The sequence below is a fragment of the Trichoplusia ni genome, chromosome 21, assembly GCF_003590095.1.
Source record: "Trichoplusia ni isolate ovarian cell line Hi5 chromosome 21, tn1, whole genome shotgun sequence".
NCBI lineage: Eukaryota > Metazoa > Arthropoda > Insecta > Lepidoptera > Noctuidae > Trichoplusia > Trichoplusia ni.
In genome coordinates this window covers 1,272,301-1,296,164 of record NC_039498.1, presented here as the reverse complement: position 1 = coordinate 1,296,164, position 23,864 = coordinate 1,272,301, and the positions used below count along the sequence as shown (strand labels likewise).

Genomic DNA, 23,864 nt, shown 5'->3' with positions numbered 1-23,864 from the left:
AAAAAAGGCTGGAATGATTTTGAAAAAGAAAAAAACAATGGCCTGGCATTTAAAAACGTGGATTTTTCATACCCTCATTTTTTTCTAGGCCTCATTTCTATGGCAAAACAGCTACAACAACAGCAAATAGGCTTACAAAACAACCTCCTCGACATTAAAACTAAAAAAATAATTACAAAAAACACGACTCACGCTTGACGGTGAGGTAAAGTCACCCCTATACCAAGAATCAGAGAGTCATACGAGTCAATGACCTCTAGGGCAGGCCCCTGTACCCCACCCCGGCTAGACGTTGCTTTATTTATAACTATATCGATCTGTCACTAAGGGTGGTCCCGAGTTCGATGCCGGCACGGAAATGTAGATGGCGCTGGGGTGGTTTTTATTTCGGTTTGCCCACTGTTGGGCTTTGGTGAGGATAGGTGCTTTTTGTTTTTGTTGGGAAGGTAAAAGATTTGGTTTTTAGTTAAATTTTTTTTGTAATAGCAGATTGAAAAATCGTTTTTTATGATAAGTTTAATTAGAATGGGTATACATATATTAGGCAGGCATGGGTAAATAAATATATATATTAGGGAATAATATTTGGCAGGTATTAGCTATTCTGTAGTTTCGATGTGTTTTTTTATATCTAGAAAACCTTATCAATAACTATTTGATTTGTTATCTCTATTTTACGACTGACCTTTTACTTAATACTGTTTACAAAGTTCTGATTTAAGCTTTAAACTTTAAATGTACCAAAGAAAAAAATATCAAAAAATATAGAAAATCGGTCAAGTCTATGTTGGACTTACTATACAGGGTGCTATACAAATAGGCTAAATAAAAAGTTAATGGCTGACGAATTTATCACCGTATCAACTGTTGCTGTTCTCAATCTCAATTTTATATTTGTTATTATAGCAGCGACAGAAATAGATAATCTATAAATAAATAAAAAAATCAACTATGTACTTAGCTATCGGAGTTCATGAGATCTTACCTGGTGACAGACGAACGAAGGAAAAAACAGTGGAGCCGTAGTTACAGGGTGCCAATTTTACTCATTAAACGATTGGTTAAACATGTACCTATTTAGAATTACTAAGCCATGTTATTTATATCAGTTGAAAATGTTATTTTACTTATACTACAAATCAATCGCAAGGCATGCAAGGGACATCTCTTAAATTATCGATAATATTCCCCATACTAATTTGGCACACCACTAAAATTTACAGACGAATCGATAGTATTAATATTAAGACCAGTACTCTCTCACACCACACGGTGTGTGTCGATATTAGTCTCAAGATATATCTTAAGACAAACGCAAGAAAAAGAACTTAAGATTGACAGTTTTGTCATGTAAATCCATACGAATTAATATGTCTAACTAGCTGTTGCCCGCGACTTCGTCCGCGTGGTAAGCAAACCCATAGTACATCATTTTGTTCTATTGTCTATAGTATTAGCAGCGTACGCAGAAATAGGATTCCGATTTTACACCTTTGGTGAACCCTAATATTTTTCGAAATAAATTATAGCCTATGTTCAGCGGGAATAATGTAGCTTCTCAATAGTGAAAGAATTTTTCAAATCGGTCCAGTAGTTTCGAAGCCTATTCGTGTCAAAGAAACAATCAAACCTTTCCTCTTTATAAGATTAGTACAGAAGTATAGACTAGCTGTTGCCCACGAGTCCGCCTGTTATAAATCGAAAATGATCCCGCAGGAACATAAAATCGTTTCTAAAACTATCCTATATATTAATCAAGGGTATCACCTATCCACCAACCAAATTTCAACCAAATCGGTCCAGCCGTTTTTGCGTGAAAGAATAACAAACATAACATTCGTATATTCTCACAAACGTTCACATCCCACTAATATTATAAAGGCGAAAGTTTGTGAGTGTGAATGTTTGTTACTTCTTCACGTCAAAACCGCTTAATCGATTTTAATGAAATTTGGTATGGAGTAAGCTGACACCCTGGATTAACACATAGGCTACGATTTATTACGAGAAAATATCTTTTTTCCGAACCACGCAGACGAAGTCGCGGGTAACAGCTAGTTTATAATATCAGTAAGATGTAACTTCTTCATCTCTACTGATTTTTACAGATGATGTGTATTTTATGCAACGAAATAAATATACTATTATTTATTTAACCCTTTTAAGACCATGTTAGCCGCAATCTCGATTTTTCTGAAGAGTAAAAAAAAAAGAATGTTAATAATCGAAATAAATAAAAAAACACCAATAAAAATAGCACAAATAGTTTAAAATACACAAAAATGGACTCTGTCAAGTAAGGCCCCGGCGAGATTCGAACTCGCGATCTCCTGTTTACTAGACAGGCGCTTTAACCAACTAAGCCACGGCGCCTCTGAATACTGTTTTCAATTTTGGCACATGTATTTACTGTAACCGGAATAACTAGAGAGCTGAAATTTTCTCACAGATGATCTATGGGGCCGTTATAACAACAAATAATCTAAACAAAAGGTTTAGTAACAGTTAATTCTTACAATCAGAAATATTAAAACCGATCAATTGATTATCCTATCCTTTTCCCAACTATATTGGGGTCGGCTTCCAGTCTAACCGGATTCAGCTAAGTACCAGTGTTTTACAAGGAGCGGCCTATCTGACCACCTCAACCCAGTTAACTGAGCAACACGATACCCCTTAGTTCTGTTTCGGTTGTCACTTTCTAGCTTCTGACTACCTGTAACGACTGTCAAAGATGTATGAATAGCAGCCGAGATCCACAATTTAACGTGCCTTCCGAAACACCATCTACGGACTAACCGCATCAAGCGTAGCTTAACCTGTGATCGTTCTACTTATGCAGTTTAGCCATCAATTATTTGTCCATATTATTTTTCTAAACTATCGGGAGTCCGACTCACACTTGACCGTTTTTCTCCAAGGAAATATCAGCCAAGGTCCCAAGAAATATTTGACCCAAATCACTAATATTACCATAAAGAAAAATCTCCAATACAATTTGTAACAGAAAAAAAATTACCATATCAAACAATATTGGTCCATAAATGTATGTATATGAAATTTAAAAATAACGACACCTGTTTCTATGTAAAAATATTCATGTTTTGTTTTATTAAAGGGTCTTTTATTTTCGTTTATTAAAAGATACCCCTTACCATGACATCTTAATGTAACATTATTGTCGGTGTGAAAGAGGGATGCCACTCTACGCCGTATCGTGCTGTCTTGCTTACACGACTTAAGCATCTTACTTTGAGGATGTTAGGGTGCAGAACATAAAATCGTTTTTACTTGAATATTGCTGTTTATATTCAAGTGTACTTGTTTCTTTTATTTGGAAACGATCGGTACAGTTTGAGCGCGCACTTGCGTTTTGGAAATACGCTTTAAACGACTTTCAGAGAAACGATTTTTGATGTTTTGGTAATTGCCGATCGGGATTTTGCGCGTCTTGTCGCGGTTTCGATCCCCGCGGGGTACGAGTATTTGTGCAATCCACAAATGCTAGTTCTGAGTCTGAGTGTCATTGTGCTTGAGATTTTAGTGTTTGTGATAACCCCCGCGACACAAGGATTAAATTTCTTACCTACTGCGGGAGCCGTTTTTTTTATCAAAATGCAAATGATTTTCTTGTATAAAATTTATTGAGGGATGTCACATTATAGTGTCAAAGCATTCATCCTAGTATTTTTCACTATGTATGAAATAGCTTAAATATTACATTTGTATTACTCAATTTGCCCAAAACGAGAATCGAATCTTAATCCTCTACATGTGCAATAAACATCACTTAGATGATACTATCTCGATTTTACCCCCTAAATCACACATCCAGTAAGATTTACAACACGACTTAAAATCGTTCTATTAATCGCAACGATACTAAAATATTAAATTTAATATTAACAGTACGACAAATATCGCACAAATTGATATACATTGCTGGCCTTGATACATCGCTTTTCATACCAAAGCTGATCGTACCCGCAATGTATAGCAATTTGTGACTATTTCTCGCATCGTCTTAATTAGCTTTCAGTCGTTAATGTGCGCTTAAATTTACATCTCGACGGCAAAACTTCCCTTTCCTTCAGGAAATTGTATTTCAGTTAAGTTTCGTCAAATTCCAGTTGAGAGAATGTCACTTGTTTTATTTATGACTAGCTGTTGCCCGTGGGCCCGCTCGCTATTTATCGAAAATGATCCCATGGGAACTTAAAATTTGGATAAAAACTATTATGTACGTGTTAATCCAGGTTATAAACTCTTGTGTAGTGTGTACCAAGTTTCGTCTAAATCTGTTCAGTGGTTTTTGCGTGAAAGACGAACAAACATCCATACATACAAACTTTCGCGTTTATAATATTAATAGGAGTACCTTTTACTAAGACATTTCTTGGTAAAACTGTTCTTGTTGTGGAAGTGGGACAACGTTATTCACTGAGTATTACGCTGTCTTGCTTTCACAATGCCAGCAGTCTTAGTTTGAGAGTTTGTAGTAAGTGTGCGGTTCGAAATTGATTTGGTTTATGATGATTTAAAATGAAAGATGTCGACATTATTTTTGGAGGAATACTTAAATATTATGATATCACGTCGACTATGGAATTGACCTTAGTATGAAAAGAATGCAGATTACAGATACACAGCAAATTTAGATTTTCCTAAGTCAAATTTATCATTTTGAGAGGAGTGTGTAATTTTGATATACGTAATGGTGTGTAATGGTAAACTTTCAGATTTTATATGAGGTCTCAACCCAGCTTTGGGGCATTTGGTGTTTCAGAAAAACCTCAAGGAAACTTGCTTGCAAATTGAAAACCGTATCGAAATCTGTTGATGCGTTCGAGAGCTACAAATGAAAAAAAACGTGAATATCAACCATTTTTGACTGTACCAAGCGTCATTTAACCTCTATCTTTATTTCTAGTCATCATCGGCCTAGCCTTTTCCCAACTATGTTGGGGTCGACTACCAGTCTAACCGGTTTCAGCTAAGTACCAGTGTTTTACAAGGAGCGACAGCCTATCTGACCTCCTCAACCCAGTTACCTGGGCAACACGATATCCCTTGGTTAGACTGGTTGTCAGACTTTTCAAGCTTCTGACTACCTGACTTTTCAAGCTTCTGACTACCTGTAACGACTGTCAAAGATGTAGGAATAACAGCCGGGACCCACAATTTAACGTGCCTTCCGAAACACGGTAGGCACGTCTCTCTTTTTAGGCAACTCTATCTTTATTTCTAGTATTAGTTGTTATAACGGCAACAGAAATTGATCATCTGTAAAAATTTCAATTATCTAACTATAATTATAAACTATCTAAATATAAACGGTTCTTGAGATACAACCTGCTTCCAGGCATTCCATTTTAACCCATCGTATAGGGATCCCAAAAACAAGTCCAACCCAACTTAGCAAGCCTATAACTCATTTGAATCGTACCAATTACGTCATAAGCATTTCATGTGAATCTATAAATATGTACCTCTTCCACGATAATTTGATCGCTTGCATAATTAAATAGAAAATGACCTGTTCTATAGCTTGCATCGAGGAACAAAGACAATTACCTGGCTTGCTTGATCGGACGTCAATTTAGTACTTGGATATTAGAAAAAACAGATATGACACACTTTAGATAGTATTTTTTTTTTCAATGAAACTTTTCAAATTAAATCTTTATTGCATACCATAATGTTACATAGGTGGTAAATTATAACTAGGTTCTCAGCTCATTATGGACCCTGTCGGGCACAGCAAAAGTAGGAGAGAGGAGAAAAATGCTATTTATTTAGTAAAATTATAATATTATATGTATTCTGATATATTTTTCTTTGGTTTTTTTTCTTTTCTTGTTTTCCCGAGTGAATTCCATGGATATATGTTATGACAGATCTCAACTGTCGAAAAACACCCCCTTCTACTGCCTAAAAGCCAGAGTCACGGGATCGCTCGCGCTAGCTCTATGCGCCTGGACGATATCAACAATAATACCAGCCTATTTACGTCCCACTGCTGGGCACAGGCCTCTTCCTGTATAGAGAAAGACTAGACATAGTTTGGAAAACTTCAAATGTACGAAAGTTGATTGAAAAAAAGTAACGTCATTTGTTGAAAAAAAATACTGGGTATTGGACGTTTCTGTTCATGTTTTCGTTAACGCAATGTTTTAGAATCTTAGATTTTTGGTTTCTATGCTATTTTTATCAATGTAAGATAAAGATTTTCAATAAGGTACGAGAAATTGATAAAAATCATGGACTTAATTATTGGAAAACATTCGCAGGCCTCCGTGGCGCAATGGCTAGCGCGTTCGGCTGTTAACCGAAAGGTTGGTGGTTCGAGCCCACCCGGGGGCGTTTATCTATATTTTTGGAGTAAGTGTTACTTTTGGACTGGGATAATAAAGTTAATAATTAAAACTGGGGGAAAAATTAGATCAGATCATAATTAACGCTTCATTTTACTAATGAAAGTATGCAACATGAGGAAAAGGAAACAGGAAATTAGAGCACCGTGCCTCTTTAACAGCAATTTTTTACTTAAATAATATATTTTATACAAAAATAACCTACTTCAAATAAAATATATAGGACCAAATGACAGCTATTTCACGTTAAATGCAAAAATGAAACAAATTCGGTTCATCCTGTCCGAAGTTCTGAGGTAAAAAAACAAGTTACAAACGAATTTAAAACCTTTTTAAAGTCGCCCCATTGTGGCATCTTGTAACTATGTATCTTTGGTGGCAATTATTATTATTACTAGCTCGAAATGTCCCACTGCTGGGCAAAAGCCTCCCCACTCTTCTTCCACTTGTGTCTCTCATGAGCAAGTGACCAGTTCGGTAAGAACGAATCCAGGTCATCCCGCCATCTCCGTCTGGGTCTGCCTCGCTGACGTTGGTTTTGTGTCACGGACCATTCGGTGGAAATTTTTGCCCATTGGTAGTTTGGCATGCGACAGTGGTGTGCAATAAAGAATATAAAATCTATTCTATTCTAAAGTTGGTTGGCCTCCTTTTTTCCTCGCCTTGGGTATTGTAAAGTTCACATTTCTTGGTTTCCTAGATCCATGTATATCGATTATGTTGACCGTTTTACATTGAAAGATTTACAAACTTTACCGTTCTTGGAACGCGTATATTTAGTAATGTCATTGTACGACCACCAATGAGGTTTTAGTGCTAACAAACCCTTTACGAATATATAACTCTGGGATAGGCTTTCATCATGTTTGTTCAACGTGCATCGTAGTCTCATGATGCCTGGTGGATATAAAATCGAATTTTCCCTGGTAGCAGAAGCATCTTTTCATAGGGAAGAATCAGTCTTGTTTGTCATTTAACCTATGAAACTTTTTCATTAAGGATACATAACATTTAGCGCCTGTTTCATAGTCGCTGATTAGCCGATATCTTGAAAAACTTGACATTTGGTATGAAAAAATCTGTCAAGACATTAAACGGGACCTATTGTGGCGTTGGTGAAACAGGCCCTAAGTATATTTATTTATCGTACTGCATATATTAATCTACAACACCTTACTATCTACCTTCATGCTAAGTTTCTCTAAAACGGCTAAAAAGTTTAACCTATTTTGAGACAAATTGGTAAAGAAATACATGTATACGTTGAATTAAATTACTTTATTTCACAAGCTTTGAACTATTGTTGCTGGAATTTCACAAACATTCAAGTCATCACAACAACAAGTATTCGTGAATGACACTATGCGAGGATCGAACCTGGAACACGTCACGCACAGTGCGTTTGGCGTGGTGACCTATATCAATGGGCTACCCGTGTGTTATAATATAATCAAAGAATGGATGTATTTTCCCGCGTTTACCGAACGAGAAAACTCGTGATTACGTATAAACTAGTTATGATTTAAATGTGGGTCAACTAGATAACTAAATTCAATAAAAATAATTCATTGTGATTAATAAATCATTTTAAATGAAACAACTTGTTCTTTTAACTAAGTACCGGCCGACTGCAATTAAGAATGCCTCATGTTATAATTATAGTTTGCTTCACATAAGTTATTTTGTTATTTATGAGTGTTTTAGGGTTGGCACTAAGTCGTAGTAGACATTATATTTTTCGAAAAAAAATTTTTTTTTTTATGTGTAGTTTTTGGTTTGAATAAAAAGTTTTGGGAAAATAAAATACTTCTTTTGAATGATGTTAAAAGGAGTGAGGAGGATATAGGATATGAAGGCTGTTTGACTGATTTAAGTATGACTGCACGGATAGCCGAGTGGTTGAGGTGACGTCAAACCTACAGAGAGCGATGTGTCGCAGGTTCGATCCCCGCTTAGAACAAGCATTTTTTTATCTTTTTTTCTTGACAAATGCTTGTCCTGATTCTGAGTGTCTTCTGCATGCGTCTTAAATGTGTGCAAAAAGCCCGCACAGGCAAAAAAAGGCTAATGAAAACCAAATTGTCAACACGAAATTTGTTTCCGGAAAATGGTTATTTTAGGACTTTTGCTAAACCTTTGAGTAAGGAACCCTAAAGATACTCATAAATATAGAAAAGTTGAATCAACGTTAAATCCTTTTAAAAAATAATGTGTATAAATAGATTAGCGTTCAAAAGACCGTTGACAACCCTATTTACCCAATAGATACTTTCACCACACGTTATTTCACAGAGGATTTTAATATTCACGACTTATTAATACCTTAGAAATATAGTTCCTGAAAAATGTCTTGTTATTAACAAATTAATAACATATGTTATCATTCTATTTCATCGTAATTGGGCATCTGTTCAATAAAAAACCAAATACTCCGTCAGAAACATTTCCAAAAATATGAGACTAGCATTTTTGGTTTTAAGCGTAAACAAAAACGTCTGACGTCATTAGTCAGTACACTATTACCAATAAGTGACATTACAAGGCCCACATTCACACGTTTCACAATCTTCGATGAGTTTTAGTATGGCGGTGATTAATTTGGTGTAGATAACGGTAGTCAGCTAGCATGGTGATTAAAAATAAAAATAAAACTTATAGTTTTTATGCCAAGAAGTCCGTTTTTCAGGCCATCTTGTATCTTAGCCTATATGGGAGTAGGCCTTTGCCCAGCAGTAAGATGTCTTTACAGGTAGGCTGTCTAGTAGGTACTTTTCTAGGCTAGAATGAATGGTAATTTGAGTAAATTTGAATTTATTCCTATTCTCTTATGAATATTCATTGTTTTAACCGTGAGTGTTCCGCCCCATACTGAATTTCTTAATTGAGGATCTTTCAAATCAAGGGTAGATACAATGACTTTGGTAATCTTTCTTCTAATATATAAAATTCCCGTGTCACGATGTTAGTTACCGTACTCCTCCGAAACGGTCCGATTCTTATGAAATTTTGTATACATATTGGGTAGGTCTGAGAATAGAACAACATCTATTTTTCATACCCTTAAGTGACAAGGGCTGCTCACACTAAAAAAAATATATTTTATTTTTTAGACGGTTTCTTTGTTTTTATTTTTTTATAATGTGGCATTAAAAAATACATACAACTAGAAATAATTTAGTAGGCAAAACAACGTTTGCTGGGTCAGCTAGTAATTAAATAAAAAACGGTAAAAGGTTCTTTGAAATTTTCTCATTTTTTTTATCAATTATTTGTCTGTTATTCCTACATCTTTGACAGTCGTTACAGGTCGTCAGAAGCTTGACAAATCTGACAACCAGTCTAACCAAGGGGTATCGTGTTGCCCAGGTAACTGGGTTGAGGAGGTCAGATAGGCAGTCGCTCCTTGTAAAACACTGGTACTTAGCTGAAACCAGTTAGACTGGAAGCCGACCCCAACATAGTTGGGAAAGGCCTAGTTGTAGTTGGCATAGTTGGTATGCCGGTGATGAGTTTATTTTAAGTTATTATTTCGTTAAAGCCTTAAGTATCGCAACAAAGTCGTGTCGTGAAGCGAAAACAAATCGGTTTCCAACAATTTCCTTTGACGCTACAATCTGAAACTCGATTATGAATATTAAATCGATGGGCAATATCGATTTCATACCGATTACGTAGAATAGACAATACGTATTATTAGTTTAATCTTTTATTCATATAACTAAGTTTAGATTTGTCATTGTTTTTGTGTAACGGAATATTTCCAGTGTTTATGAAAAATCATGTCCGATCTTTAAAGGACATAATAATATAGGTGTTTTGTCATAATAGCTAAGGAAATTTGAAAAAAAAAACAGGTCTTTATCTTCTTCTAATATATAAAATTCCCGTGTCACGATGTTAGTTACCGTAGTCCTCCGAAACGGCTTAACCGATTTTTACCAAATTTTATATGCGTATTCAGTAGGTCTGAGAATCGGCTAACATCTATTTTTCATACCCCTAAGTGACAAGGGTTGCCCACTCAAAAATTTATATTTTTTATTTTAGGGACGAAATTTTTTTTTTTACTTTTTTATAATGTGGCATTAAACAATACATCCAATTAGATATAATTTATCAGGCAAAACGACGTTTGCTGGGTCAGCTAGTATGATCCTACTACTATTATAAAGGCGAAAGTTTGCAAGTATGGATATATGGATGTTTGTTACTCTTTCACGTAAAAACTACTGAATGGATTTGAATGAAACTTTACCACAATATAGCTTATACATCAGAATAACACATAGGCTACAATTTTTGAGGTTTCTAATGTGAGGTCGTAAAAAAACACATTTTTTGCGCTTACATTGCAAACGCTGACTGAATCCTACAAGATAGATAGAAGGCAGGTATAAATTATAACTTATATCTTCTAACCACGCGGAAGAAGTCGCGGGCAACAGCTAGTATAAAATATATCATATGTCACAGCGTTAAGGACAAATATTAACCTGAATTTCAAGAAATTTCCTTTAAATAACAAAACTCAATTTGTTGTAGTAAACTATTGGTTATGATTTATTAGTTTTTGGTAGATAATGTCGTTACAGATTACCTATGAGTATAGGGTTTATTTTTCAATTAATTAACACAAGTACTTAATCATTTTAAGCTCAGCTACAACCCAATGAATAGGACAGGTTTTTTACACACTGTTTACAAAATCTCTGCAATCAACATCAAAAAAATCTATCGTCAGTTGTAAAACCCGAAATCTTCTTAATCGTTTCAGCAATTACGTAAATGTTTTATGTAAATATGCAAAATATGTCAAATATATTTGTGGTAATTGAATTTAAAAGTACCTTAGGGTACATTTGGTACCAATAAATAACTGAAGGGCGTGTTTGACCGGTAAGAGGCGGGTTCCGTAGCTATGCTTCTTATTATAATACTGATTACCCGGATAACTTAAACAAGGTCTCTGCTATCCCGTCTTAAAGTATCATTGTCGATTTTGCGGAAAGGAGACGACGCTATACATGGCTCATAGTGCCGTCTCGCTTCCTCAAGTGCTATTAAAGTTAGGGGTAGGTGTTGGTTTTAAATATTAAAATGCTGAGTGACTTGATTATTGCTTTCGAGGCAGATTAAGATTGAATTGTCTGTTTTTTTTTTAATTTAGGATTCGGTTTATATCACCTTAGTAAAGAACAAATTTGTTGAATATTGTATTATACACCGTGATTTTTTAATCGTCTTACAAAAGCAGCCCAGTTCATGTATCCAATGACTAGAACACTTTCATGATAAAACAATAGGTATTAATGAGATTTGAAAAAATTTAAAATGCAATTTTTATTCAATATTATGATGCAATTCGTGGTTTTTTAGAAACACAGCTCTGTTGCGAGCGCGGTCCGAGCCTTGTAACAATGGTGAGGGGCGCGGGCGGCGGCGTTTTTATCATTTTTAAGAGTATATTTCAGATTTCTCTTGTTTAATTTTTCTTCGTACTTATTATCTAGTTGCTGATTAAAAAAAAAAAACGCGCCTAGGGGTATTTTACGTCGTATACATGAATTGGGCTGCTTTTGTAAGACAACTAAAAAATCACCGTGTATTGTACGGTAAAACGTTATTTCTATTTTCGGACGGCAGTTTAATTATTTGTTGTTAGGCGACATCTGTTACGCCATTTTGGATAAGGAGTGAAACTACCTCTTATTGAAGATGGTTTTTCTAAAGCTTTATAACCCATAGTTTCGGTTTTAAGCTCCTTATTTGATCCCCTATGCTTTATGAAGAAACATGAATTTGATAAATCCAAGGCTAGTGTTACTTTTCAATACAGTATTAAAAAAAAAAACAAATGTATACCTATAACGGTTCATGAGACGCAGCCTGGTGACAGACGAATGGACAGACAGCGGAGCCTTAGCAATAGGGCTTTGTTTTCACTTTTCTGATACGGAATCCCAGACATAATTATAATAACTCATTTCTTGTTGAATCAGAATTGGCTTAGTATACTCGATGCACTAAAATAAATAACGCACTGCTTTTCACTAAGGAAAATTTAAAAATCATTTTAATAGTTTAAAATAGTTTCTTTTAGTGTCAATTAGTGTAAAATGGACAGTCGGACGGACGGTACCGTTAGTGTCAGTATTAAGTGGTAGTCGTTTATATTTAACTAGTTCCGCCTCCCGGCTTTTTGCGGTTTAAAAAGCGCCTGTTTTAATAATGAAATGTTCAAACTATTTTAGAGTTATTTTTAAATATAAAAATGTAATTTGGCGTTTGAATAGAAAACTTCAAATGTATAGGAAAGACATTACTTTTCAATATAATGAAGTGACTTTGATTGGTCATTTAAATACATTTGAGAGATTCAATAGATTTGAGAAATAATGTGTTTCTGGCATTCATCTGTTTTAACGGCTTTTTAAGTCAATACTAATATATAAAGCTGAAGAGTTTGTTTGTTTGTTTGAACGCGCTAATCTCAGGAACTACTGGTCCAAATTGAAAAATTCTTTTTGTGTTGAATAGACCATTCATCGAGGAAGGCTTTAGGTTATAAACCATCACGCTGCGACTAATAGGAGCGAAGATATAATTGAAAAAGTGAAAAAAAACAGGGCAGGTATAAATCATAACTTATATCTTATGCCCACGGGGACGAAGTCGCGGGCAACAGCTAGTACTAAATATCATGACGTGTTGTGGTGATGAAATGAAATATAAGCAGCAAAATAGTTTATCATAAATGCGATAAAATCGTTAAGGAGATCGTGCCTAAGCTTAAGCTGCACAAGATGATCGATCACAGGTTAAGCCACGCTTGACGCGGTCAGACACGGCATTTTGCTACGTGAAGTTCACTTGGATGTGAAAAGGATAGCATATAGGTAAAGGCGATATTTTGGGTTTTAAAAATAACTGGAAAATAATGATTTTATCAGGCTAGCTGATTTGCGGTCGGCCGACTAAACGCGGATGACGTAGCGCGGCGGTTCAGGTTTAGTCAGTAAGAGTCTGACACGACCTGCTTTCTCCCCTGAGGAAGTGGGTGTCTAATACGATTCCCTCGCTATAGAAAAAATGTAGCTCATTTGTACAAATATCGACTTAAAACTAGTATTGTTTATAAATAAATGAATGTTGGTCAATTGTTGTAAGGATTAATAGTAAACAATAGGATATTTGGCAAAAAATATCTATTGAACCCGTCAGGTTGTTTTCTAAGAATATTCGACTCCTTTTAAAACAATAAAATAACAAGAAATGTAGACGCATCGAAGATGGTGGTACGAATGAAAGTCGGCGCGTGTGACGTCACTTGTCGGTTAATAGTGTAGTGATAAGTGACGTGACACAAAATTTTAACTTTGCATCACGTTTAATACACAGTCAGTTAAAACGCATCTAACGTTTTATGAGAGTTCTTTATATAGAGGGTATAACCAAAGCAAGAACATCTAACTTCTTGTAAAATTACTAAGACATTTTCCAGGACAACATTTCGAGGGATCCGTACCGAAAAGATAAAACAGGAATTTACAGGAACCCTAATAGGAGGAGCTCGTGGCTAAGCTATAACCGCATAAGTGAATCGATCACGGGTTAAGCTATGCTTGACGCGGTTCGTCCGTAAATGGGTGGGTCGTTACAGTTTTTGCTGTCGCCAAGGAAATAATATTGTTGTAACAAAAAAACCATACAACGATTTCAAATAAAAAATCCTGAGCCAAACCTGATGAAATGACAGCTATTTTACGTTAAATGAAAGAAGACATCCTACGATACGGTCTTACATTTTGGTAGGCAATCACAAGCCTCCGTGGCGCAATGGCTAGCGCGTTCGGCTGTTAACCGAAAGGTTGGTGGTTCGAGCCCACCCGGGGGCGTTACGCGGTAAACACAGGTTTTAGATTTTTGAAAGTTCGATCGATAATAAAATGGATCTTTTTTAAAAACACTTTTTTTATAATATACACTACAGAACTTCTTTAACGTTCTTTATTTTGATAAGCACTCATACCATCGTTATGAAACAACTTTGGAATAAGCGTTTGAATGAAAAATTATATACTTGTCACAGATACAAAATTGACTATGTTCCTCTACTAAATTATGCATAGATTAAACTTCAAAACTGTCCTCATGAATCACTTTATTTAAAAAAAAAGCATCAAAATGTTTCTACGGGTTTCTGTGCTTCTGAGCGATTCTTTGGTAGTCAAATTTTTCGAAAATCTAGTAATAACTTAGTCCAGCTACAAAGAGTCATCAAATTTATATATTTTGCTTAACATTTTTTAATACAATGCTACTGCTTGCACCTCATTCATAGAAGTCCGTACAGCAAACCACAAGGCCCCCGCGACACTAGACAACGATCAATTGACAATGACAATAGCACGTGCTTATTTACCCCAATTACAGTAAACTATGTTCTTAAAAACTCATAAAATTTTGGGTTTTACAATCTGAAGTTGACTAGTTGACGATTCGTGGTAAATAGCTTTGGATATTGTCAATCAATACTTCTTTCTTGTTTGTCATAAAACAAAGGAACTTTTGCTTTTGTTTATGTTTTTGTAGTTACGTTGTTAGCGGTTTTTGACAGCTCTACCCATGGAACAGGGCAGTAAGAGGAAGTGCAACTCGGGGTATGCGCGTGTGTCATAATTAGGAGTTGACGATCAACTTTAATGGTACATCAATGTGACTAATTCGAAACGAGTCACGTTTCTAAGGTTTTATTTACTTACTGGATCTTTGTCTGTTATTAAATATTGCAAGTTACATTTGACGTTAAAAGTAATTTTTCGGTCCCCAAATGGGTGCAACATTTTTCATGGAAATGTATATAATAAATAAATGCGGACAACATCACATACATTGTTCTGAACCCAAAGTAAGTTGCTAAAGCATGTGTGTTATGGAATTCAGATACAACGAAGGTACCACAAACACCCAGACCCGAGACAATGTAGTAATGTGAATTTTTACATTGTCCCGACCGGGGATCGAACCCGGGACCTCAGAGTTAGCGATACCTTGTAACCGGTGAGTACGCCACTCGACCACGGAGGTCTTCATGTATGATAATGTAATTATTTAAAGATGCAACGGTTATCCACGCGTATTAATCGTATTATGATGACAAATAGTATTTTGGTGACGAAAATAAAACTGTTTTCTCTGTAATAAATGCTTGTCACAACAGCCCAGTGGCACTTCTCTCTTCTCTTCCGTTCCATGTCTACCCTGAACTATAAATCTCTGTTTTATGGTTTTGCTTACACAAGACTAATACAATAAACAACTTTCGGTTTTTAGAATAAGTAAAACTGATTCATTGTTTCACTCTTACTTTTAAAGTTGACAATTGTAACGCAGGTAGCGAGTTACGAAGAAATTAAAACAAAGATATTGGAAGAACAATAATTAAGTATTGATTTGTATTCGAGAGTTTACACTTAGTCTGTGTTCATATTTCATCAATTTTGTGAATATTGTAGTTGTTAATAGTATTCTATATATCACTTTTACAATATTATAGTATATGAAAGAAAGATGATCATTGTCCACTCCCGTCCCGTCATTGTCCAGGACCTATGCATCCGTTAAGATATTTTATTCTTGATTTAATATATAAAACTAAGCAATAGAAAAAAACATTTAGAATAAAACCATATACGACATAACTGAATTGATTTCCGTTTTAATGCTTAATTTGAAGTTATTTAATTATTGACAAGGAACTTAGATATTTTATATTAACATTTGACAGACGATTTAAAATTTTAGCAATCGGCCAATAATGCTTCGTTAAAGATACAGTAACAAGAGGAGCTCGTGGCTAAGCTATAACCGCATAAGTGATTCGATCACAGGTTAAGCTATGCTTGACGTCGTTGGACGTAGATGGGTAACCATCTTTGTCATAACGAGTTCCTCCGTGTTTCGGAAGGCACGTTAAATTGTGGGTCCCGGCTGTTATTCCTACATCTTTGACAGTCGTTACGGGTAGTCAGAAGCTTGAAAAAGTCTGACAGCCAGTCTAACCAAGGGGTATCGTGTTGCCCAGGTAACTGGGTTGAGACAAACCGGTTGGACTGGTAGCCGACCCCAACATAGTTGAGAAAAGGCTAGGCCAATGATGATGATAAAGATACAGTAACAACTTTTGCTATTAAATGCGATATTTGGCTCAATCCAAGAAAATTTACAAAACAAAAATAAATATAGTCTCAATTGAGAGTAAAATATGAAAGTTATAAAATGAAAACTACTTTTGATTAGGGTGAGTTCCTCAGCATAAAAATGTATGGAAACATGTCCAAGTAACACACATTACATTTCAGGACTGCCGAAGAAATAACCAACACGATAGGTCCAAGAATCATCTGTTCCTACCTCCTTAATGAATTTGAACTGGTTAAAGAAAGAGAAAAAGAAAGAAAAGCAACAGAAAACAATACGATTGTGAAGAAACAAGATGCATTTTCCGCAGAAATGGAACTAGGAGTATTCAATGATGACATGGACCAAATACATACTCTAATCAGACCGATACCATCTTTTTTAGATAATTTATCATCTAGAGGAAACATGACTATACCTAAAACAACTAATAGTGACCATAATAGTGTACATCCCATACTACAGTTACCACAAAAACGAGTATTCAGAAGAGCAGACAAAATTAAAAAAAGCGTAGAGTTTTCACCTATAGTTGAATCCAGGCATGATTCAAGAATTGTTCTTGCCAAAAGGCCACCTGCAAAAGATATCAAAGTCGATAACGAAATAAGATCTCTCAAAGAAACTATACTGTTTGTTAATAAAAAGATAGACCACGTATTAGAGAAGATTGTATCAGCACCGTTGCCAACGCCTTCAGAAAAGGTCAAAAAATTGCCTTCGACCGGCAATACTGTGGTAAAGGGCCAAGAACCTGTGCAGATGGCTAAAGATCCCCCGAAAGGACAGAAAACTCCACCCACTACTCCTCACTCCCCACAAACTACAAACAGTACATCAAAACAGGATGCACAGCCCTCCAACAAAGAAAATTCCTTACACCAAGGAACAAACATACAGACACAATCAATACAAACGAATCGACGTTCTGCAGTCAAAAGTCAACAAACACCACGTAAGTTATCTACAGGCCAACAGACAAACAAAACTCAGACAACGAGACATAAAGAAAAATCAACTCAACACAAACCACACCATACAATAGAAAAATCAACGCAAGCATCTAATTCAAAAGCAGGGATAATGGTTAAGAAACTCGTAGGATTACTATCGAGATCGTCAACCAAAAAATCTGAACTGGTAGTCATTAAACCATCTGAAGATGTAGTATCAGTCGATGATTTCATCCCAGCTAAACACAAAGCAAAAATCTGTAAAAGTATCAAAAAGGTTGATGAACTAGTTGATAATGAGAAAGATGTAGTTGTAAGCAATGTTCTCGAACAACAAGGAGAGGATTTTGAAACTGGAGAATGGTTCGAAACGCCAAATGCTGAAAACAAGGCAGTTACCACTAAAGATGAGGAAGTTCATACACCGCACACGTCTAAGGATAATTTACCAGTGAAATCACACCCATCAAAAACCAATCTTGAAAAAAAAGTTCGGTCACTATGTGTGCTACCAACGAAACAAAACTGTGAAACGAATTTAGAAGTTTTCGTCGATAAGGAATCTTCTAGAGATTTATCAGAAGACTTCGAAGCGGCCTTAGAGAATTTTAAAACGAAACACGGCGAATCATTGGACAAAGATTTTATAAAAAACAATAAAATAGCTGAAATTATAGACGAAAAATTCAAATCTAAATCCGACGTTGACAATAAAACAAAATTAGCCTCAATTAAAAACAAACTTCAAGAAATTAGTATAGATACCGACATTATGAACGACGAGAGCGATATTTTGAACATTTTCCAAAGTTCATCTGACAGTGTAAGAGTCAGCAGCATAACCAAAGAAAAGATAAAAGAAGATAAACCAAAAACAAAAGTTAAAAAGAAAGTACAACATAAAGGTAAAAAAGATACGGAAACTGAAATGGCGCTGAGGATTTTGAATTCAGATGAAATAGAAAGGAAACATATTGAAACGGAGAATACGAAAAATCGTACGAAAGATAATCATTAAAATAGGATCATTGAGAGTCATTTCGGCGATGCGAGAACTATCGCAGAAGATGCAATACATTGCGAAGCCGCGTAGCTCTGGTAACAAAAGCGATGTATTATGACCGGCAATGTATCACAACTTGAACGATATTCTCGCCTCATCTAAATGAGGCCTAAGTCAGATGGATATAATGACGGAAACCAAGATTTAAAACTGGGAGACAAAAGAATATTTTGATTAAAAAAATATGTTTTTAAGTTCAATAAAGACTATATTTAGTTTTTGAGTTTTATTTACTTTGATGAAAAGATTTTTAAGTGTAAGTTCCAAAAATGACATTTCATAAAAACGTAAAATTCTCACCTCTACAATTTTGAAGAATCAATCAAATAAGATTGAAGATAGGTCTCGATGGCGTGCAATTGGGGAGGCCTATTTCCAGCAGTGGACGAATATGGGCTGATAATGATGATGATGATGATGATGAATCAAATAAGCGGGACACAAGAGGCTAGAAATTGAAAAACATGGAGAAGATTAAAAGAAAAAGGAGGAGGCCTTTGCCCAGCAGTTAGATCAAAAGGCATGAGTAAGTAAGTTAAAGTAAGGCATAAGTTAGTGTTTAAAAGCTGTGTATGCACCTCTATATGCTTAAACGGCTGGATCAATTTTGATAAAGTTAGCTATCAAACTGACACCCCAGATTAACACGGAAGCATTTTTCAGCTTAAATAGACGTGCACGACAGTATATGGCAAGTATTATAAAGGCAAAGTTATTTTTTAAATATGTGTCTCTAATAGTTCATCATGCCCAAACCCCTGGATCGATTTGAGTAAAATTTGGTCTCACGATAGCTGATGTTTCAACGAAATACAGGCTTCGCTTTTTGAAGCTATAAATTACATCCACCCGGACGAAGCACGGGCAAAAGGAAGTTTATAATATTAGAATGGATGGGACAACGTTATCATAAAATCAATGCAATATATTTAGACCGGGTACCGGGCAAGTTTCTACCATTGTCCGGGATTCTCGATAGCCGGATAACAAAAGATGATTATGATTGATCTATGTCAGTTGACAGGGATATAGCGTCACTAATGGCTTGGTTTAGTGATGGGAAAGAGTAGATATTAGGAAAGTTTAAGTGTCTATATCGATATTTTGATAGTAACTGTCGTGAGAATGATTCATTTTTAAATGATGTAACGGAGTACCGGAGTCCTTAATCATGAGCAGACGCGGCGGGATCGCGAGTCGAACTGGCGAACTCCGGTTGGGTCCAAAACTAGTCGGGCTACCCCGATAAATACGCGTGAGTAAACCGTTACATCATTTAATAATCTATATCGATAGTTTGAATTTTAAAGTGATTAAAAAAAAGTTGATGTTTTTTAATTAGTTAATAAGCATTTGAGCTTTATTTGTATAGTTTTGTTTTTATTTTATTTCTGCAAACAGTCCTTTAAAGTTCAATTAGATTGTTTAAAGTTAGCAGTTTAAGATTTTGAGCACCTTGCAATGAAAAATACTTAGTTTCTTTTATAGTGACACTATTCGTTTTCTTTCCAGTCGGTACCTTTTAGCCTAAAGCCAGACTAGGGGTTTACTTATGGGCTAAAAAGAACCCTCAGATTTATTACTCACCCAATCAAATTGTTTTCTTATAGTTCTTTTTGTACGGAACCCTCTATTTCACCATTTCACGAATAAAATTCGCACTTATTTACTTATTCTCGTTAAGTTTTTTGATATGTTATCAAACAATCTTAATGTAAGTACGAATATAAAAAATGATTAATTACTATCGACATACGACGTTCCCATCCTTAGCCCACTTTTTACGCCAACAAAGAAATTGGGCAATCTCTTTAACTGTAGAATGACATTCCAATATTTTTGTTATTGTTACACCATTACTGGTATCTTTTGAAAAACTTTCTTTTTTTAATCTTTCCCTTTGAAAAGGACCTTTTTAGAAAGATTATGATGTTTTGCAGATATTTATTTTTGGATTTATTATGCGTTCTTTAGGCAATGCGAGAAGTGTTGACAGTTGTTATACATTGCGGAGTCGGCAAATTTTGGTATTAATTGTGATGTATTGTTGCCGGCAATGTATTGCAATTTAAACGATATTTCAGTCATAATTTTTTATGACACAAATTTTATAAGTACCATCTCAGTGTCTAGTGTTATCTGTTGGTCTTGTAGTATTGTTTATGGCCTATAAAGGGTTTAAAAATGTTTTAGTGTTGTGTTGTTTTTGTGAAAATTGTTAAGAGAAATATCGTTTTTTTAAACGACTCCCGCCTTAAGGATTTTAATCCCTGTATTGCAAGGGGGTTTCACAAACTTTCAGATCACGTGCACAAAGACACCCAGACTCAGGACAAGCATTCGTGGATCACACAAACGCTTGTCCTACGGGAATCGAACGAACATGTCGCGCTCTGTGGGTTTGTCGTGGCGACCTCAACCACTCGTCTATCCGTGCAATCCATATTGGCTGGTATTTGTATGGATTTTTTTATCTACTTGTAACACTATGTATTATTGTGCCTTATTCAAAAGCAAATATTAAGAAAAGCTACCAAAGAAGAATAAACAGAAAAAAACCCGGATTATCTTGTAAGACATGATATTTTGACATGTTTGTTTAATAACAACCCCTAGTTTAAACAACACAATCAAAATTGAACTTTAAAACAATTGCATACGATTTAAAATCACTTTAATTGTATACTTAAATAATTTCTAAGTAAAATTATGCTCTATGCGTGATGGAATAGAGTTTAATTTTGATTGTAACTGTAATATTATTCCTTTGATAATTTTAATCCCTATTTATACTGGTTTTGTTTGATAACGTCATGATAAATTGATTGATAAAGGGTTTATTATTTAAATGACATCGTATAACTCTACTTATTATCTAACTAGCTTTTGCTTGTGGTTTTGCCTGTGATAAAAATATTCGGTCGAAGATAGATCTCGATGGCGTGCAATTGAGGAGGCCTATGCCCAGTAGTGGCCGAATATAAATAAATAAATGCGGACAACATCACATACATTGTTCTGAAACCAAAGTAAGTTGCTATAGCACTTGTGTTATGGAATTCAGATACAACGAAGGTACCACAAACACCCAGACCCGAGACAATGTAGAAATGTGAATTTTTACATTGACCCGGCCGGGGATCGAACCCGGGACCTCAGAGCTAGCGACACCTTGAAACCGGTGCGTACGCCACTCGACCGAGGAGGTCGTCAAAAATATGGGCTGATGATGATGATGATGGTCATAATAAGTACCTAAATTTTTATTTCAAGTATACATTTTCAGGTACTTTTGGAAGGCTACGTTAATTGTGGTTCCTTAAAAGGTCATATGTAAATTTTTTAAGGGTTCCTTATTCAAACAATAATAATAAAAAAACCTTTAACCAAGGCTCCGTCACCAGACGGTTGAAATTATTACAGATGATGTATTTCTGCTGCCGCTGTCTAACAATAAATAATAAAAACATAAATCGAGGTAAAGCAACGTCATTACGGTTATCAGTTTGGTGGGTGACCAAGTTTGCAAATTACTTTTTCTTTGTCCCGCTTGCAAGGGACCCTCAATATAGCGAGTTTAATTCGCACATCATCATCATCATCATCATCTCAGCCTATCGCTGCACATGACAGATTATAATCTATACTAATATATAAAGCTGAAGAGTTTGATTGTTTGTTTGTTTGAACGCGCTAATCTCAGGAACTACTGGTTCGATTTGAAAAAATTGTGTTGAGTAGACCATTTATCACGGAAGGCTATAGGCTATATAACATCACGCTGCGACTAATAGGAGCGAAGATACAATGGAAAATGTGGAAAAAAACGGGAAAAATTCTAACCACGTGGACGAAGTCGCGGGCAACAGCTAGATTATTTATAAGATTTCATTTTCCTAAATTTAACTACTCTAGACCCTATTTCCTACCTACTACTATTCTAAATTTACCGAGAAATACTTGAAGTTCCAACATAGTGCTCACACAATGATGACAACCGCTTACCCATTCAAGGCAAAGTCGTGATAATACACACAATACGCTACAAAACGCCAGTCCGTTTAGATGCAGAAGTCATTCCTAAAATATAACATCTTAAATGGTTTACAGGAAAAGTGTAGGATAACCATCGTTTAGTAAAATGTAGGATAAAAATTTTGTAGATTTAAAAAAATATATATATTGTTTGGGTATCATTTCTTTTAACGCGTTAGTTAAAAATGAAAGTCATACAGTAAGTTGAAATTTCTTGTGACGTCACTTGTCAGTACCTTTTTTTTGTACACGTGACGTCATTAACCCGAGAGGTGATTATGTTTCGTATTTTTTTTAATTTATAAAATTAAAAATATCCCATATTTTTTTTCATATACCTACATATATACACGGTGATTTTTTAGTCGTCTTACAAAAGTAGCCCAGTTCATGTGTGCGACGTAAAATACCCCTAGGCGCGATTTTTTTTTATCATCAACTAAGATAATAAGTACGAAGAAAAATTAAACAAGAGAAATCTGAAATATACTCTTAAAAATGATAAAAACGCTCCGCCCACGCCCCTCACCATTGTTACAAGGCTCGGACCGCACTCGCAACAGAGCTGTGTTTCTAAAAAACTACGAATTGCATCATAATATTGAATAAAAATTGGATTTTAAGTTATTCAAATCTCATAAATACCCATTTTTTTTATGATGAACGTGTTCTAGTCATTGGATACATGAACTGGGGTGCTTTTGTAAGACGACTAAAAATCACGGTGTATACTTGATTGGTTAGTTAATTGGTTGGATCATCATCATCATCCACAGCCTTTATCCTCCCACTGCTGGGCATAGGCCTACCCTTTCTCGTGCCAATTTCTACGGTCCTGTGCTAGCCCCATCCAGACTCGACCCGAGACCTTTATTATGTCATCGATCCATCTTGCTCCCGGACGACCGACACTTCTTTTGCCTTGTCTTGGCCACCATTCTGTCACCGCCTTAGTCCACCTACCGTCACTTCGTCTGGCCAATTGGTTGGCTACTGGATAAATATAATATTTTCAATTCAAAATTTAAAGGCAATAGCCGAAGTTGTGCAACCAATATTACATTTTGGAACTGTAAATCACCAAAATATAAATAAAAACTTTCGAACGCAATCGCTTAAAAAGGGAAATGACACCGTTGATTTTCATCTCCCTATTTTAAGCTTTACGGTCCGTTAATTTTAACTGACCTTTAGTAACTACAGTATTTTTAATCGAAAAAAGGGTTGAGTTCAAAATTA

At 35.4% G+C, this 23,864-nt stretch overlaps 1 protein-coding gene and 3 non-coding genes across 4 annotated transcripts in view; 3 read left to right on the top strand and 1 right to left on the bottom strand.

Annotated features, from left to right (window-relative positions):
* Positions 1-18,806, top strand: part of LOC113504136 (muscle M-line assembly protein unc-89-like) — a 62,939-nt gene extending 44,133 nt beyond the window's left edge. The window contains exon 6 of the mRNA XM_026886291.1: positions 16,736-18,806. Coding sequence (XP_026742092.1) covers positions 16,736-18,545 — 1,810 coding nt within the window. The 3' untranslated portion in view covers positions 18,546-18,806. The remainder of the gene's footprint in view (positions 1-16,735) is intronic.
* Positions 2,300-2,373, bottom strand: Trnat-agu. Its single transcript has one exon. It is a non-coding gene; the product is annotated as a tRNA-Thr (tRNA).
* Positions 6,291-6,363, top strand: Trnan-guu. Its single transcript has one exon. It is a non-coding gene; the product is annotated as a tRNA-Asn (tRNA).
* Trnan-guu lies at positions 14,197-14,269 on the top strand. Its single transcript has one exon. It is a non-coding gene; the product is annotated as a tRNA-Asn (tRNA).
* Positions 18,807-23,864: the final 5,058 nt, after the last annotated feature.